The following is a 19321-nucleotide window of genomic DNA, read 5'->3' as shown; positions in this document are numbered from 1 at the left end:
TTGCCCGGCGGCGCTTGCCGCCGGCGGCGGGGGGAGGGGAGATCTGGGGAGGGGGAGTTGGTGTGGCGGCTAGGGTTTTGCCCGTGTCGCCCGCGGGGGGGGGGGGACGACACCACCGATACTTTGTGTTGTAAAGGCCGATGCCATGGAGAATGTTTTTCTGAGAGATTTCACTGTAATTCTTAGTTATATGAGTTACTTTGTAGTTTCTTGGATTTGTGATTCGAAGCATTGTGTTTGTAATGTTCATCGAGTTAGTCATGTATCATTCTAAAAGAAACTCTTCTTGTTAATAGGGCTGGTTTGGATAAAAACTCATATAGATGGAATGAACATGACTATAGAATCCACTTTGCTGGGATAAACAAGACCTTCAATTAGTTGGGGATGAATAAGGTCCCCATTTGAGGATGAACTCCACTTCTGTCTTTCTTTTTTCATCTGGATTTGAGTTGGATCCATTAGCCTACTGAGTGAAATTCAGTCGAGGAGTGTTGTTGACACAGACATTAACTAGACTCAGACAATTGAGATGCTACAACATTTATTTATAATTACCAATTAAAAACTAAATGCACATGGCAATCTTTGCTCTCTCTCGAATGACCTATCATGTACTTTTCATGTTGATCCAATTCTTCCTCTATAATCCATTTTCTTAAAGTGTAATCATGTCTTTTACGAACCCATGGATTATAAGTTGGTAAGTTGTATGCTGTTGTTGGTTTATAAGGTTAACAAAATCAAAAAGAGGACGTGGCAAGCTAGGCATGGCAACCTGCCCAAACTTTTATCTTTTTTCTATACCATCTTCTAAACACTTAATTTCATGATTACTAGCTCACTATGCTTGGACCAGAGAAATAAGTAAGCTGGTGTCACTTGCTTTGAAAAGCTCTCTTACAGAGTCGTCTAAGTATTGGGATCATTGAAATCTTTAAGTGAGAGTATAGTTCGACATTTTGATAGCTTCTTAACTATTTGGTTTATCGCAATGGTAAAAGGTCATGACATTCCTCATTAGATGGTTTTATAGGAAGTCACTAATTTAGCATGTGTGAATAAAAAGATTATATGTGTTGGGGAAAAATAAATAAACAATCCTACAAGGGTAATCAACAAAGTATGAGGCGGTCAACAAAAGTCTTTTTTTTAAACCTCGGTCAACAAAAGTCCAACTCTGTGAACAAGAGTCAATCCATTTTCAAAATTCAAGAACAGTTTCTAAAACAGTACATGCGTTTTTTGGTTTTCTGTAAGATTATTTATCCTTTTTAAAAAACTAATTAATAATACTCTTAAATCCGAAATAAAAAGGTTAATTTAACTGATGAAAAATTGGGAGCTGGGCCGGGCCATTACACCGCACCGCTATTCCCGTAAAAAAAGAACGCGCAGCAGTAAATGGGCCGCTGCCCAACTAGCCCCCGTGGGCGTCTGCTACTCTTCTCCTGTCATATACGATTTTCTCTCCCCTGGGCGGCGGCGAAGGGAAGGGAAGAGAGGGGAGCGACGGCGGGATGGCGAGCGTGTACATACCGGTGCAGGGGACGGAGGAGGAGGTGCGGGTGGCGCTGGACCACCTCCCCGCCGACGCCTCCGACATCCTCGACATCCTCAAGGCCGAGCAAGCTCCGCTCCACCTCTGGCTCATCATCGCGGTAGGTCCCCTCTGCTCTCAGGAGCCCAAGCTTCCCTCGCAACCCCACCTAGGTCTAGGTCTAGTTCTTCGGCGGCGCGGATGGAGCAACTTCTAAGGCTAGGGTTCTGGCGGAGCCTCGCTCCCGCTGAGGCGACCCTTTTCAGCTTCGAGGCGGGCTTTCTGAGGGTTTGACCGATGCTGGTAGAATTTCTCCAAATGCGCGTGTGCGTGCGCCTGTCATTCCGTCCTCTGCTTTGCCCTGGTTGTTCAGCCGGAGCTATTTCGGCTAGGGGTGATGCTGGCGACGTTTTGGTACTGAGGATACCATCCTGATTCGTTCGGACGGATAATTTGAGTGGAAGATCTGAAGCAGAGCTTCTTGCTGAGCCAGAGTTTCATGCTCGAAATCCCAGTCCTTACACACGTGACTTGTGTTTAATCGAAGCTCTAGTCTCATGGTGAAACTTATTATACTTGCAGATACCCTGTCTCGTAATTTTTTTGGTTGTTTTCTTGTGAGATCGAACTATCCGGATTGGTACCTGTTTATCTAATTTACTTCTGAAAATTATTGTCACAGAGAGAATACTTCAAGCAAGGGAAGCTCGAACAGTTCCGGCAGATTTTAGAGGAAGGATCTGGCCCAGGTTATTTTTTTTATAACTCTTTTCCTGCACTGTAATATTATCTGAACAATCATATCACCTTTGATTATACGACACCAGTTCAATTTCTCATTGTTACTTTAAGTTTCTGCATAAATCCGCTGTTGTTGAACCATTCCCTCTCCTCTGCAGAAATCGATGATTATTATGCTGATGTGAAGTATGAGCGGATAGCTATCCTTAATGCTTTGGGCGCTTTTCATACTTTCTTGGGAAAGGCTGAGAAAGCACCACAGAAGGAAGTGCATTTCAAAGATGCGACTCAGTACTACAATAGGGCGTCGAGGATAGATGAAACTGAACCTTCTACCTGGATTGGAAGAGGTTATACCACTTCAGAACATTTCAGAGCTCTCAGATATGTTGTGGTTTATAGTTTCATGACTCTTATGTGCATCTCTTTATAGCACACTTTCATCTTTGGTTATGGTTGCGTAGCACTTCATTAACTTAAGTGTAGCATCATCTTAGATGAAGTGACCGTTTGAATTTTTGTTGTTGATAGTTTGATATTTCTGTTTAATGTTGAATGATTTGTTGTATCTGTTTGTAGCTTCTCTATCATAGAAACTCAATTTCAGAATCAGAGACATGCTACAAGACATTATATAGCTCTGCCTATCTAGTTTGTGATAAACAGAAAAATGAGTGTTTTTGTGTTCATTAGTTCACCAGAACATTGTAAATTTGAATAACACAAGATCAGCAATGTGTTTGTGAATTTTTTATAGAATATACCTAAACTGTGATGCCATGGGCCCAGTGAGGCCTGGTAGTGTTGCGGCTAGTCCCAAGTGGCTAGTTGAATTTCTGTTACAAATATCTTGTAATGCTCAGGAATGATCCAAACCCACATGGTTAACCTCTTCAGATGAAGCATGGGTGAAAGCCTAAGTGCTGCTTGGTTGGATGTTCTTTGAGTGTTATAGTCATGCAGTTTTGTTCATTTTTACATCCTTGGTTTTATTTGTTGCACCTGCTATGTATTATGTAAGTGTTGTTTTCTCATACTGGTTTATTAGACTTAGACAAGATCATACAACTGCTCTCTAGAACCTAGGAGTACTGGACTAAAGAGGGGCACTTTATCTACCAGCAAAGTGCTTTGCCATGTTGCTGTTCTGACCAGAGGAGTATGGTTTTTAACATTTTAATTATTGACGTTGCTGTCTAGGTCAACTCTGCGTGGCCAAGGGTGAGTTGCAAATGGCATCTGACTCATTCAAGATTGTTTTGGATGAGGATGGGGATAATTTCCCAGCCCTTCTTGGTCAGGTAATTTTCTTCAGGTTTCTGTAATGCTTGTTTTAAACATAAGTATATAATGTGTACTTCTGAATGACCGCAGTTTGCTTTTAGTATTAAAATACTAGATTGTAAGGGCCCGTTCGGATTCTCTCTATTAAAATACTAGATTGTAAGGGCCTGTTCGGATTCTCTCTATTAAAATACTACTCCCTCCGTCCGGAAATACTTGTCATCAAAATAAATAAAAGGGGATGTATCTAGATGTATTTTAGTTCTAGATACATCCCTTTTTGTCCATTTTGATGACAAGTATTGTCGGACGGAGGGAGTAGATTGTAAGGGCCCGTTCGGATTCTCTCCAGCTCTGCGCTCCGTTGACTCCATGGGTGAAGCCGGACAGAACGGCCCAGCTCCACGGAGCCGAGATCTAGGATCTGAGCTGACCCCTAGTACGAAACAGTGGAGCTGCTATTTCCTGGCTCCTTAGAGCGCGTTCAGTGGAGTTGGAGGAAATTACAAAAGTTTGCCACCACTAAGTGAAAAATACTGATTCATTTTAAGCCTCTCATCCGGGTTCTCCACTACCTTCTCGCTGCCCAATTCTCACCTGCAGAGTCTGCCGCTCATGGACGGTAATGACGCGGAGCTCGCACACAGGGGATAGCTGTAGACGATGATTCGTTTTATGCTTCTCTCCTCGAGTTCCTCCATGACCTTCTTGCCGTCCCACTCTCGCCTGCCCTGTTCGACGAGCCATTCAATGCACAGGCTTCTAGCATCTCGTCGTCTCCATACAGTTCATTTGCCTTCCACTATGAGTGTGCTCGCGTGTGTGGGAGAGAAGAGAGGGACCACATGTGAGAAGAAGAGGCCTACCAAGGGTGTTTATGCAAAATGTTCTTTCATTCAGCTATTTCGGATGGGACCTGTGTCAAGGTGGTGGAGGTTAACGTGCCACGTCAGCAGGTCAAACATGGTCTGAGCTGTTAGGATCTGTGATGAACAACATACAGATTTTTGGGATCTGAATCTGCATTTCTGAAGTTGTAGGACTAACTTGACACCCCTCAAATAGTTATAGGATCTCTCATATATATTATACTAATGAAACTGCAACCTTCGTATGCTTGCTCTTTCACTAGAACAACTTAATCCTTATGCTTTGATGCTTATAATATGATCGATGAAGATGTAATAATTTATCGTAGGGACTAACTAAAAGAAGCCTGTGTTAATCATTATTTTTTTGACATATTTCTTATCAGTTGTTCTAATCTTCAAGTCGCAAATATTGTCAGTGCAGGCTTCTGTTTATTTCCTGATGGGTGATACGGAACAACAACACAAGAAAGCTTTGGAATGTTATAAGAACTCACTAGAACTCTATAAGGTTGGAGACAGCTCAAGTTCTTTTGACAATTCCATGATATTTTGTAGTATATGTTATAAATTTCAATCATCTTTCTAGAGAGCTCTGCGGGGATATGCAGATTGTCCTGCTGCTGTAAGGCTTGGTATAGCTTTTTGTCGATACAAACTTGGTCAGCTAGACAGGGCCCGACAAGCTTTTGATAGAGTCTTACAGGCAAGATTTTTTATCTGTCTCTTGTTTCATGTAGAATAATTGTCCCTTAAGTTGAACTCATGCTTTTATTCACTTACAATTACTTCACAGTTGGACCCTGAAAACTTTGATGCGCTAGTAGCACTCGCGATCATGGATTTGCAAACAAATGAAGGTAAATGCTCTTTACAGACAAGAAATTTCCTTCTCACCTTTTTTCTCATTATTTTCTAAGTATTGCAACTTTGCTATAGCTGGTGAAATTCGCAGTGGGATGGAGAAAATGAGAAGAGCCTTTGAAATTTATCCTTATTGCACTTTGGCACTCAACCACCTGGCCAACCATTATTTCTTTACTGGCCAGCATTTTGTGGTTGAGCAACTGAGTGAGACTGCTCTGTCTTCAAGCAGTCATGGACTACTGAAATCACAATCCTACTATAACTTAGCCAGATCATACCATAGTAAGGTGATGTACCCCATTCATATACCCATTGAATTAGTTGGGTATTATTTCACTTTTTTCTCTGTGCTGACACTTTGGATTTCCGTGTTGAGAGTCTAGTTTACAACCCTGAACATGTGATGTATTTTTGACAATTTATCTGAATTCAGGGTGATTTTGAGACTGCTGGACGGTATTATATGGCATCTGTCAAAGAAGTCAATAAACCGCAAGACTTTGTGTTGCCATTTGTTGGTGAGTTTCTTGTTCTCATTCACATTTTTTCCTTTTTATTTATTTCATGACATTGTTCTGGTATGCAGTTTTTAGCATTTATGTACCTCCATGTTTCAAGTAGATGAAGTAGTAGTTAAATACTCGCACAATGCTATGGTCAGAAATCACCCAAATCCCTGCAAGTTAACTCCGCTGTTGTTGGGCTAATAATTTAGGGATATTTTTAATAAGGTGGAAGGGAAGGGGGAGGTGGAGAGGGAGAGGTGTATAGTAAGTAGATTGCTCCAGCAAAAAATGCTGATATTCTGGTAAAAGCCACTTAAAATATCGAAATGTTGTTTCTTAAAGATAGTACAAATGGTGAGTCAGGACAGTTTATATTTTTAGTGTGACTCATAATCAGCAGTAGCACTGCATTTCTCATCAACAAGCATACCTAATTAATCTCTAATGTCTAAGGCCACACTGATTTGCTAGTTCTGTCTTCTGGTGTACTCCCTCCGTTCCTAAATATAAGTCTTTTTTAGAGATTTCAATATGCACTATATACAGATGTATATAGACGTAGTTTAGAGTGTAGATTGACTCATTTTGCTTCGTATGTAGTGCATATTGGAATCTCTAAAAAGACTTATACTCCCTCCGTCCGGAAATACTTGTCATCAAAATGGATAAAAGGGGATGTATCTAGACGTATTTTAGTTCGAGATACATCTCCTTTTATCCATTTTGATGACAAGTATTTTTGGACGGAGGGAGTATACGCTAATGTGCTTAGTGTCTTTTAATTAGTTCGCTGTTAGAGCACATATCGTAGTTTTTAAGACCGAACCACATAGCATAGTTATTAAGAGTAAGGGAGGCAGGGAGGGAGTGAGAGGGGGGAGGGCTTTGCATCGTCTTCTCTCTTTCATTATGCAGTTCTTTTCTGTGTGTTTGAAAGATGTTATACTCTGTACTAGGTTAGGTTCTGTGCTTTGGTTTAATCTGCTAGTGGCTGTAAGTTATTATGCTGTCATACTAAGTAAGTGTTGTGATTGAATTTGCTGTTATCTTAAGTTAGGGTCGTATCTATTAAGTCACCTTGCCATATGCTTTAACAAGTGTTATAAATTTATGAAGGGGGTCGGTTGCCATAAAATGCATTATGCCTCAAAACTATACCACATACTCCCTCCGTTCCAAATTACTCATCGCAAAAATGGATGTATCTAGAACTAAAATACATCTAGATACATCCATACCCGCGGCAAGTAATTCGGAACGGAGGGAGTAGATATTTAGCTTAAAAAGGTCAGTTGCTGCTTGTGTGGTTTGTCCCTCTATTGTTGCCAGTTATCAGTGCATAGGCGTGCATCCAGCATCAACTGATAAACTACGTGCTTTGTTTCCTAAAGATAGTACAAATGGTACAACCGTAAACTGCCTAGGGGCAGGAATCACATTGTCCCTGTAAGTAGGGAGGCACCCCTCATTTGTGCTTGGACTCTTGCAAGAAAGATCAATATATTATCTGCACTTCTTGCTATTCTGTCTGCAACGAGCGTCGAGATTATTGCACATGCTGGTGTCATACGCATATCATAGTCTCGATCTCTTGATCCGCTCCCCATGCACTCTGTTTGGTCATGTAGCCGAACCAAGGTGCCACAAGTTCGTCGTTCGGTAAGTATTCACCATAGTTGCTGCATATCACGGGAACTGAACGAGAAATGATGTCGTGAGCAACATCCGATGTCGCTGACAATCGTCCGAGCACATGCCTTCATTATCGTCGACAGTCGGCCTTGTGTGTGTATGAGAACATCAAGTTGAGAGCCATGCCACCTAAAGGAAAGGAATACAACAAGAAGTTTATTGCTCCAATATATGTACGACAAGTGAGATAAGCATCTCTGCCTGAGGCATCAAACTACTTAGTGATTGAACGGAATATGCAATCACTGATTGGGGAGCTGGTAAATCGGAAATGTAGAATGGATCACATCCCACATTGATGGGACTTATGTTTGTGATTCGAAGGGGAATCTAATATATGTGAGGTCTCTTAAACTCGTTAGTTGTGAGCCATCTCTCCGAGATGATCTCATCAGTTACTTGCGAAGGGCAAACAATCATGGATAGTATAGTAACTATGGTGGTTATGAATTGATAGAATCCTCAAGGTAAAGCAAGCACTGAGAGGTCTGATAAAAATTCTGGCAAGTTGGCCAGAGGAAACCCATGTCATTTACAGTAGGTACTCATATCTCATCATCAGTTATGTGCCTGTTGTCTTCCTATTGATTTGCTAGTTATAAATGAAATAGTGCCATCTATTTAAAATACATGATATACTTGTCTCTTAATCGATATTTCAGGTGATACTTGGGCATACCGTATTTTTTTCTTCCATTTTAGAATATTTTATTGTGTATTTTGTTGCTGTTTTGTGACACTCGTGATCTGAACCAGGCCTTGGTCAAATACAATTAAAATTCGGTGACTTCAAACGTTCCTTAGCTAGCTTCGAGAAAGTGCTGGAGGTACACCCCGAAAATTGTGAAAGTTTGAAGGTAAGATGTGTTTCTAATCAAATGCCTCTATTCGTTGTTCCAAAGCATTCCATTTGATTATGAATGAAATGATTTATGTTGCTTGTGCTAGGCTATTGGGAACATCTATGCAAACTTGGGTGAGAATGACAAAGCCATAGAAACCTTTAAGAAGGTTACACGGATTGATCCAAAAGATCACCAGGTAGTCATTCGTCTCTTTCTCCTTTTTAGTAATAATTTGTAAACCACAAATTCATTGATTTTGTACAAATTGTATCACTGTCGCCTGTTACAAAAACACTACACTAACTGAACTTGTATTCACTTGGATGTTGCGATATTGATGATTAAGGATCAGGAATGCCAATCTTGGATGCATATGTGAACTAGGATGTCTGGACCTAGGAAACTTCATTGATAGTTGGGCACGCTAAATTATAGATTCCACACACACGCACGCACCTTTTATTGCAGCTCTAGAAGAGTGTACAACAATTCCTCTAAAGATGTCCTGTTGTTCGATGATTAGATGAAAATATGGAATTTATTATAGCAGCAGTTATTACCAGGTCATATAAATTTGTAGATATTGTTTCATTGATGTTGAGGAATACTGCAAGAGTCACACTTTTTATTTGCTGTAGAAAAGGGGTATACATTAATTCTATTTGGTTTCCAAACATAAAATGTACAATATTTGTACATCAGTTACTCCCTTGTTTCACTGTATCTCTTCATGGCCTTAGGATTCTCTGTTTCAAGTGAGCGAATCAAGAGTGTAGTTACGGCAATTTTTTCCAGTTTCTGCCCTACTTATGTTCCTTTTTGATATTTGATCATGTACTTATGTGAAGTTTGGACGCTTATTTAATAATCCCATCTTCCTGTACTACCTCTGTTGCATTATTCAATACATGGTTTGGTCATATATCTGATATTGTAGTTCCAATGTTTGTTTTTTGCATATAATCTTGTTGATTAATTCACTATGCAGGCATTTGTTGAACTCGGTGAATTGTTGGTAGAATCTGATTGGGCTGCTGCCATGGAATACTTAAAGACAGTAAGGCTCTTCAACTAGCTATATGTTTATTGTGTTGACCAATGCCATGTTGGAGTTCTTAAAATGCTGTTTTCCCCCTTCTATCAAACTTGTGTAGTGTTTCTGAATTAGGATTAATCACTGAACTTTGTTTCTTAGAATCTTATAATCCACAAATGTATGATTAATATAAAAAACAAACGTTAACACTACAGAAGGTGGATTCATTTAATTATAGGCTTCATCACTCTATCAGCTTAGGTTCTTCTTCCTCTAGATTACCATTGTATTGGCTGTGATAAAACCGGTTTTCTCCTAAAAGTTGAGTTGTTCTATCATGCTGCATCACCTACTCTCTAGGGTCAATTCTGGCAGGATTGGCACATGAAGTTATATGTGCTTCTCTTCGAACTTTGAAATTGGTTTGCAGCATGAAAAACCATATACTTGGTTGTGTGGGCTGGTGATTATAGGTTATATAAAGTGGATTATTTGACCATGATTTGCATATTGGTGATGCTAGGTTAGCTAAGGCTGGCATTCTGGCTATGATCTTATTGACGTGGCAAATGTTTGCTGCATCATTGCTGCATGTTAACTACTTTGTTGATCAAATGCATGCGTACCTGATTATTAAAAGGAAAGCATATTTTACCCCCCAGAAGCATTGGGTTTGTCTACTTAGCTTCCTAAACTTCTTTTGGACTCACATAATCCCCTGAACTCCTAATACTGGGCCACTTCATCTGGCATATCCTAGTTTTGCCACCGTCCACCACAAATGGATGCTGCTATCATATTCTACATATCCTCCCGCCGTCTTCCTTTTACATGGCTCGGGTGGAGAGGGGGTAGGAAGAAGACGTGGAGATTTGATGATGTCAGTATTCATTTTGTGCTTAAAAGTGGCGGAACCAGATGTTATGGCAGCCCATGTAGCAATATCACCGTCCACACTATCAATCCGGCTAAGCAAAACCAGGTTTGACTGGTAATTGAACTGGTACTGAAACACAGGCTTGTCAAGTTGATCAATAGAAAGTTTGGCAGATTAAAGACGATTAAACTTGACACCATTTGATACTTCAAAGGAACTCACAATCTACTTTTTATAAGATGTAATCTTATCTAGCATTTCCCAGGCACATCAAGTTTGACAGGTTACTGAATGGGTACTAAAACATGAGGGTGTTAAGTCGATCGATAGAAAGCTTAGGGGATTAATGCTATTAAATGGACTGGATGTTCTCCTTGTAATACATAATCTTATCTAGCATTTCTCAGGCATGCACTCTCCTAAGGAAGGCAGGAGAGAAAATACCGGTTGAATTGCTCAATGGAATTGGACTTCTTTATTTTGAGAAGGCAGAGTTTGAGGTTTGTTTACTGTTATACATATAACATTGTATTTACATTTTCATGTATACACCTGACAGTACCTCTTTTGTTCATGCTTTCAGTTGGCTGAGCAAAGTTTTAAGGAAGCTCTAGGAGACGGTATCTGGGTTTCAATTATGGATGGGACTGCTGGTAGTTCCATAGCAAACTGGAGTGTGCAGTACAGGGATCAGAGTTTTTTTCACCAACTTGAAGAAAACGTATCTCTTGAATTACCCTGCGATAAAGTCACCACATTGTTTAACTATGCAAGATTATTGGAAGAGCTTCATGATACTGTGAAAGCCAGCCTCCTTTACCGTCTCATTATTTTCAAGGTACTGTGGTGTCATCCCCAAAACCCTTCCTGAGTGTCCGCTCTCTGTCTCTCATTTACTTATTTTACAGTATAAATGTAACTGGGGATGGAAGCATGCTTTGAAAGAACATGAAAACAGTGAAATTGTAACCTTCACTTTTCTTACTTAGTGTTCCTGTTGTTTATTGCAGCTGCAATCTGCACACAATTTTGTCTGTCATTTTCTGATGTTAGTCATTTGCCTGCGCGCACATGCCTTCATGTGTGACTTTGTTTTTGCAGCTTCTCTAAAACCTGCAGTCAGTTACCTTTAGTTTCATTTGTATTGGCCTTCTCTTGATATAGTTGAGATACCATTGCCATGTTTACCCCGTTCACCACAGATGTATTAGTTACATTGTTTTGCCAGTGATTGAAAGCTCATTTTGTGAGAATTTAATCTTTTCTATCAGGATATTATGCATATATTCCTCAGTCAGTAACCAAGATTCTTTTTTGTGTAGTTCCCATTCTTTTTTCAGTTAATACTATGTTCTTACTTCTGTTTGCCCTTACTGTTCTCGGAATTAACTAGACACTGGTTAGTGTCAAAGCTTGTCGAGGGCCTTACGAACATTTTTTGTTTGATGTTGTTTACATTGTCTAGAAAAAGTTCATCTTCACAAGCTGTCTTGCGCAATTTTGTTTAAAAAAAATCTGTCGTCCACATCACGTCATATCGATGCTTTCTTCTTCTAAGACAAAATGACATGCAGTCAGGTGCGTGCTCAAGGAAAAATAGATGAAGTCTACATAAAAGAAAAGCTCTTAATATTATGTTTTTGATGGAAGTTGGCCCCCAAATAACTATCACAAGTACAGACCCTGAGGAAGTGAAGTTCCTGATCTGTATAAGTATCATTATGGGAAAACTTCCCTATGAAACGTTGAAGTGACAAGTATTGGTGATTTATTTTGGAGTTGCTGTATTGGTCATTGGTTTCCTAATAGACTTCTAAAATAGATCTCTGTAGCATTATTCTGTGATGCAGGATTCTCTGTGCAACAATGAATACACTCTTTTGTATTTGTACTACACTTGTATTATATTCTAATTCCCTGTTTTCTTTAATAATAATAACAGTACCCAGACTACATTGATGCCTATCTGAGGTTAGGGTCTATTGCAAAAGAAAAAAACAATATTCAACTGAGCATTGAGCTGGTAAGTACTGATGCTTACATTTGTTGTTCTTCTTAACTGAGAATAATAATGGTTTATTTGTTTCTAGATAGGTGATGCTCTAAAGATAAATAGTAAGTATCCAAATGCACTGTCTATGCTTGGAAGTCTTGAACTTCAGAGTGATGAAACCTGGCTCACTGCGAAGGAACATTTCCGTGATGCTAAAGATGCTACTGACGGAAAAGACCCATACTCTTGGCTTCAGCTGGTATGTGAGCCTACTTCACTATAGTAGTTTTTTGAATGGCCGTGGTAGAATTTAATAAGTAAATCCCTTCCATCCTGAGTTATCTGTTTACAGTTTACAATTACTGTTGAATTAATATAGCTTGTAATGACAGTGCGTCATATTTTCCTTTTATGAATTGGCTGCTGCCTGCTGGCAGGATAAAATGCGTCAAGTAATTTAGACCATTAGTGTATCACCAAATTTAGTGATACGTTAGGCTTACATATATAACTCGTCCCCTTGTATTTCCAACAATTCTACAATAGCTGGTCATTGTAATACAGAATTTTCACTGTAAATGACTATGTTACTTAACTCTTCTCCGACTGATCAATTGCATATGTATTGTTACAGGGCAACTGGAACTACTTTGCTGCCAATCGCCCTGAGAAAAAGGCCCCGAAATTCGAGGCCACTCATCGGGAGAAAGCAAAGGAACTTTTTTTGAATGTATGATATGTTACACCAGCTATTATTCCCAGTTATCTTCTCAAATTCATCAGGTCTTTGGAGGTTTTCATGCAATAGATTCTGTTCCTTCATATTTGTTACGCCCTCCGTCCCATAATATAAGACCATATTACATCTGATTTGTGAGCAAATCGGATGTAATAAGGTCTTATACTATGGGACAGAGGGAGTACAGAAATAGACCCCACAAACTGTTCTTCAGCAGCTGTCCTTTGTTTCGGTAATTGTGTGTAGGCATGTATTATACATGTACATTTATATTCACCATTTATGTTGATGCTCAGAATGGCCTGTCTTGATTGGATATCTCAGGAACATCTTCCGTAATTTATGTTCCCTGAAGTTCATCCGTGATTATTGCTTATTGTTTAAGATAGAACTGACTATTCTTGGGCCTGATGTCAGCTTGTAGTTTCTACTGTTGATAAGCTTTTTGTTTGTTTGTTTAGTAGTATTTCAGGCTAACAAAGAGTTAGTAGGAAAATTGTTCTGTGATCCTCTGCACAAGAATCAAAAGCTACATTTAATCTATTTTAAACTTCAGTAATTATATTTCTAGCACGATTTCTCATGTTCTTTATTTCATTAATGCCATCTTTTTAGAAGTGTAGCAAATGCTTAGTTTTTTATTTCTGTTAGTTTTCTAGTAAAACAATTGTCTAGTTTTAACTCCTGTCTCCATATTTAATGTATTTTGGAGATTAAATCACTGAATTAGGCAATCATATTTTTTTTAAAGAGTAAATAACTCTCCGGTTGGGACGAAGCACTTTGTACATGATCATTGATCAAGTCATGATATTTACTGCGTAAAGTCAAAAGCTTAGGAATTTGAATGCCATAATTTGTAGTGCGAGTGATATTTGTAGTAGGACATCAGGACATCATGATATTTAATAAGTCAAGTTGAAAACTTAGGAAGTTGGTTGGTACATTAGTGAGTTTGAGTTCCAGAGTCATACTCGAGCAAGCCATCCAGCAAGATGTGATGAATGATGATACATTTTCTTTTCTGGAGAATTGTAAATAAACAGGCAACTGAATTGGATGCACTTTGATTAAATTTCTTTTACATGAGAGCATTAATTTCTTGGAACCACAAAGCAAATGTGTGGTTGAAAGCAAATTATGTACTGCAGTGCTTTGAGGGATTGGTGATGGTATGGTGTCTTTAAGTGCCGGTTTGCTCATTGTTGGGATCTCAATCTCTGATTCAGGTACTAAAGCAGAACCATGGTAATATGTTTGCTGCAAATGGTCTTGGAATCTTACATGCTGAGAAATCCCAATGGGATATTGCGAAGGAGTTATTTACACAGGTTAGAAAGGGAAAACAATGTTCATTATTCTATATGACAAACTGTGAACTTTAATAAAGTGCATCACCAATTTGATATTAGGTACATGAAGCTGCATCAGGAAGTATATTTGTTCAGGTACCTGATGTATGGATCAATTTGGCCCACATATATTTTGCTCAAGGCCTTTTCCAACAAGCAGTTAAAATGGTACTCTCCCTCTCTTCTCCCTCTCCCTCTCTCTCTCTCTCTCTCTGTCGGATGAATGAAGTTCCTAATTCCTTTTCTTGCAGTACCAAAACTGTGCACGGAAGTTCTTCTACAACACAGATGCAACTACACTCCTATACCTTTCCCGAACACATTATGAAGCTGAGCAATGGCAAGACTGCCGGAAATCTTTGCTGAGAGCTATACATTTGGCTCCATCAAATTATTTATTACGGTTTAATGTTGGCGTTTCAATGCAGAAGTTTTCTGCTTCTACTCTACAGAAGACAAAACGAACAGTTGATGAGGTCAGTACTGATACTTCTCTTTGCCTGGTTTCTGATTCTTTGATATATGAAGTAAGAGAAAAAAGGTAATACCACCCAAATCTCTCTGGTTTTGGTATATACCATGTGGCTCATTTCTATATCCTCCAAACTCCACATTTCTCTCCATTATCCAGCTTTTTGAGGTGATCCGTCATCCCTGTGTTTTTTTAGGGAGAAGTCATTTTTGGTTTGAAGGCTGACGGTGACACTGCTTTTTTTGGGGTGATTATTGGACTGATCAACTTTTGTGGAGAAGAATCCTTTGGCTGCATTCTCTTGCCCTTGATAATCTGGTCTCGGTCCATGATGTGCTTACCACCCAAGACCCTCTGGATCTATTCCACCCCCCTTTCCAGCCAGGGTTTTGTTGAATTCCATGAGTTCAGACATTTCCTGATCAGCTTGCATTTTTTCCCGTATGCTGCCGATTCTTGGTCCTTCTCATGGGGTTAACTTTCTCATCTTCAGAAATCTACAAGGCTCATTTTCAGCATCTCCGAGCTCCATCCTTCACCTCTTGCCATGGAATTCCAAGTGCTCTCCTAAGCTCAAAGGCTTTGCCTGGCTCCTGAATGAGAAACTTAACACCAAGACATGCTTCAACTTCGCCAGTTTAATTCCCCTGGGGCTCCATTTGCTCTCTCTGCCAATCGAACTCCTCCGGAACTCGCGATCACCTCTTCTGGCTTAGCTTCAGCTCCTCATGCTGGCAGTGTCTCAGACTTCGCTTTGATATCCACATTTCATCCATGGAGGAGTTTGTTTCCCAGGCGAAACTTATGATCAGCAAGCCTTTCTTCCTTGAGGTTCTTGTGTTTGCGGCGTGGAATATCTGGAAGCAGAGAAATGCTAAAGTATCTGTTGTTTAACTTCAAGAGGGGTCTTTTCTTTCTTACAGAATAAAGGATTAGCTTTCCGCCTCTCTCAGGCTCAGGCTGGATTGGCTTTTTTCTAGCCCTAGCCCTTCTTTCTAGTTTCCCCTTTGTACAACCCCCTCCCCCCTCTCTACTTCTGCTATTATTAATAAAATTTACTGTCGGGGCCTCCCCTACCGTTTCCGCCAAAAAAGGCTCATGGTTACAGATGCAGCCACTACCAAAACCTATATGAGTCATCCTTGCATCTCCCTGTATTTGGTTGGGTGGGACTGTGGGAGGCTTTTCCACCCTGGACAAGCTCACTAAACTTGGAAGGAATGTCCCCGAGAAATGTTTGACAGGCCCATTCACCCATTTGACCAAATAAGCTCATCCATGCACAAGTAATCATGAGCGTTGGCAATAGTTGGTGATAATTACTTCAAGATTGGGATTGATAAGTGATCTAGTTATTCACACTTATGCTTAGTTTCCGGTTGTTGAACCATGTTGTCAACTTGTGATGAAATATTCCTCAGTAATCTGTTGTGAAAAAATTAGGCACATAAATAGGAAAACGCTGGTTAGCCAACCATAAAAAAATATATAGAAGCTGATTACATAAACATGATGATCGTAATCCACTGAAATGCCAAATGCAGCTTAGTGTTAGCGTCTGCTGATTAGTGCATGATAACTATTATTAATGAAAGTTAATGGCATAATTTAATTAATTAATAGCGTCCATCCATCCCAAACAAAATGCTGCAGAGTCTCATCCATCAAAGATGGAGTGTTTGTATTCCATCCTGAATTTTCAGGTTGTCCTATCCCATTCAATCTGACCCTATCTAAACACTACCTCGTGTGAACCACATGATCCTGGTGTTGCATACAAGTCCCCTGTTAAGATCTATACCAAACTTTTTCCGTGCCGCAAGCTACAGCAGACAAAACTACTGCAATGTTCTGGCAATATAAATTGGGTAGTCCCATCTACAGACTTATTGGAGCATAGATCTGACCCGGATATGCTGAAAGATGGTATTATGAATTACAGGCCTACAGCTCTATCATAGGGAATAAAAGCCTCATGACAGTTTTTTTCTTCACTAAATAGATCGCTTCTTTCAGAGGCCATCGCCCACCTTCTTGTTTAAGATATGACAATCTATCATCTTGTATGTACTCTTTACTAACCACAGAACTAATTTTTGCTGCATGCTTTCTTTTTCTAGGTTCGTGCAACAGTCTCTGAGCTTCAGAACGCCATTAGAGTGTTCAGTCTATTGTCTGTTGCATCAACGTACCATTCCCATGGTTTTGATGAGAGGAAAATAGAAACCCATGTCGAGTATTGCAGACACTTGCTTGATGCTGCTAAGGTTCATCGTGATGCCGCTGAACAAGCTGAGAAGCAAACCAAGCAAAAATTGGAAGTTACCCGTCAAATTGCTTTAGCTGATGAAGCTCGCCGGCGGGCTGAAGAACAAAGGAAATTCCAGGTCCTGCTCTTGCTGCATGTATTTCATCATAAATGTCTGTTTGTGTTTGAAAAATATTATATGTTTATGGCTAATGTGGTGCTGGTAACAGTTAGAAAGAAGGAAGCAAGAGGACGAATTAAAGCAAGTAATGCAACAGGAGCAGCACTTTGAGCGTGTCAAGGTATTTTTATATATTACCATGTGTGTTTCAATGAGAGCTATAGATGTCAATGATTCGTTCATAAGTGTTAAAGAACGATTCAAATCTACCCGTGAAAATCGGCCTATACAAAGTTTTGAGCTAGAGCTACTCGACTTGCCTGCACATACCAAAAATGAACTAGCACCCTTCCATCGGTTTTGGTCGGGTTGATTACAACCTGAGATTGAACACAGCTGTTCTTTGTTCGCCAAGGAGGACCAGCTGTGGTATGCCACTCCATTATTGAGATATGTTTGTTGGTATTGGCCCCAGGCTATTTGTGCCTACAGAAGGCATAGTTTCTTTATACTGTCTGATGTGACACATTTTTATGGTTGCTTATGTGGAAAAGACCATTCCATCACAAATAAGTTGCAATGTTTTCTCATGCTATTTGGAACCCTTTGGGAACAATTTTCTCTACAGTATCTGTATTCTAATCTTGCACTATCGCATCACTGAATAATAGGCACTTTATTGGGAAATAAGTCCATAGTCTTCCAAGAATTTGTTATGTATAGAAATGGTGACAGACCATATTTTTCTTGTCCATTGTGTGAAAATCTGCTTTTGTTCATGCAACTTAAGTACCTAACCCAGGATTAGTTTCTCCAAAGCTGTAATGTCACAAGCACATTTGGATTTTGCCTGACAGCTTAAAGCATGATTTGACAATGTACTGTTTCTCATAAGGAACAATGGAAAACATCCAACAACACCCCTGGTAAGAGAAAAGATAGGTCCAGGCATGAAGATGAAGATGGGGACAGTGGGAAGAAGAGGAGGAAGGGTGGCAAGAGAAGGAAGGATCAGAAGACAAAGATGCAATACGAAGATGATGAAGAAGATCAATACAGAAATGAACCAGAGGAAGATGATTATGCAAACATGTCAAGGGATCCTGGCGGTGATAGACCAGAGAAAGCCCCAGATCACCTTCTTGCGGCTGCTGGTCTTGAGGATTCTGACGCCGAAGATGAAACGGTTAGGGTTCCTGTTTCTTTCCCATAAAGTCAAAATACATTTATTTCTGCATCCAAGTTTGTTTGTTTTGTCTTTGGGGAGCTTTGATGTCTGTTTCCTGCTATGCAACGGAAGTTATTTTGCTCCATACATATGGTGGTTTAAACTGTTCATGCTCACAAGTGCTTTGGTGCAAAGTTGCCTTCATCTACTCTTTTGCATTGTAGGGTCATCCTCAATCCGTGATAGAGCGGAAGAGACGAGCATGGTCAGAATCTGACGACGAGGAACCAGTGCAGCGATCAGTGCAACCTACCAGCCCAGGTCCGAATGATCTGAGTGAATGAAATAAGTAGAAGGACAAAGCTCGCTCTTGACAGTGATGATACATTAGGTTATGATGTTGTTGTAGAAGTCCCAACAGTTTAATTTACTTTTGGGCTGTAACAAAATAATTTCTGTGGTAGTTTTTTTTTTGGGAGGGAATTCGCAGTAGTTCTAGAGCTAAGAAAAGATAAACCTTAAGGGCCATGTTTGCCCATACTAACCGAAGCACTGTATCCAATTCATGACACGTTTCTACGTTATCCTGTAGTATGTTTTATGACTATCCTGTCTTTTCTGGTCTGGGCTTGTGTTGTGGTTTTTGCGGGGTGCTCTGTGTTAAGGGTGGAAATGCAAAAGCTAGCAACTTTTTGCAATAAAACTACGTTCCAGGTATGGGTGGGGCCACTTCATACCCTCACCTGCCCTCAATGAGCTTACCCATCACCCTTGCCCATATTTGCCAATGGGTATAATTTATTCCCATACCCATTACTCGACAGGATAGATATGCCTGTGGGCAAAACATCAATTCAAACAACTCGCAGTCATGAAAAGCAATATATAATTACAATTTATAAACAACAACATATACTTATAAACAACACATTTAATAAACAATATCATTTCTCATAAACAACACGTCAAAG

At 39.8% G+C, this 19321-nt stretch overlaps 1 protein-coding gene across 1 annotated transcript; it reads left to right on the top strand.

Annotated features, from left to right (window-relative positions):
* Window positions 1-1428: 1428 nt before the first annotated feature.
* Window positions 1429-18974, top strand: LOC123128479 (protein CTR9 homolog). The gene is made up of 24 exons (XM_044548491.1): window positions 1429-1661; window positions 2223-2289; window positions 2440-2631; window positions 3482-3582; window positions 4859-4945; window positions 5024-5140; window positions 5231-5294; window positions 5374-5588; window positions 5735-5819; window positions 8256-8356; window positions 8448-8540; window positions 9333-9401; window positions 10665-10757; window positions 10841-11095; window positions 12200-12280; window positions 12348-12509; window positions 12885-12980; window positions 14219-14320; window positions 14402-14509; window positions 14593-14817; window positions 16934-17200; window positions 17292-17363; window positions 18078-18368; window positions 18575-18974. Exons 1-24 carry the CDS (start codon window positions 1521-1523, stop codon window positions 18692-18694), a joined length of 3204 nt encoding a protein of 1067 aa, XP_044404426.1. The 5' UTR covers window positions 1429-1520; the 3' UTR covers window positions 18695-18974.
* The last annotated feature ends 347 nt before the right edge of the window (window positions 18975-19321 follow it).

This window comes from Triticum aestivum, chromosome 6A (assembly GCF_018294505.1).
Source record: "Triticum aestivum cultivar Chinese Spring chromosome 6A, IWGSC CS RefSeq v2.1, whole genome shotgun sequence".
Taxonomy (NCBI): Eukaryota; Viridiplantae; Streptophyta; class Magnoliopsida; order Poales; family Poaceae; genus Triticum; species Triticum aestivum.
Note: the sequence above shows the minus strand (reverse complement) of the source record. Positions and strands in the feature narration are given on the sequence as shown.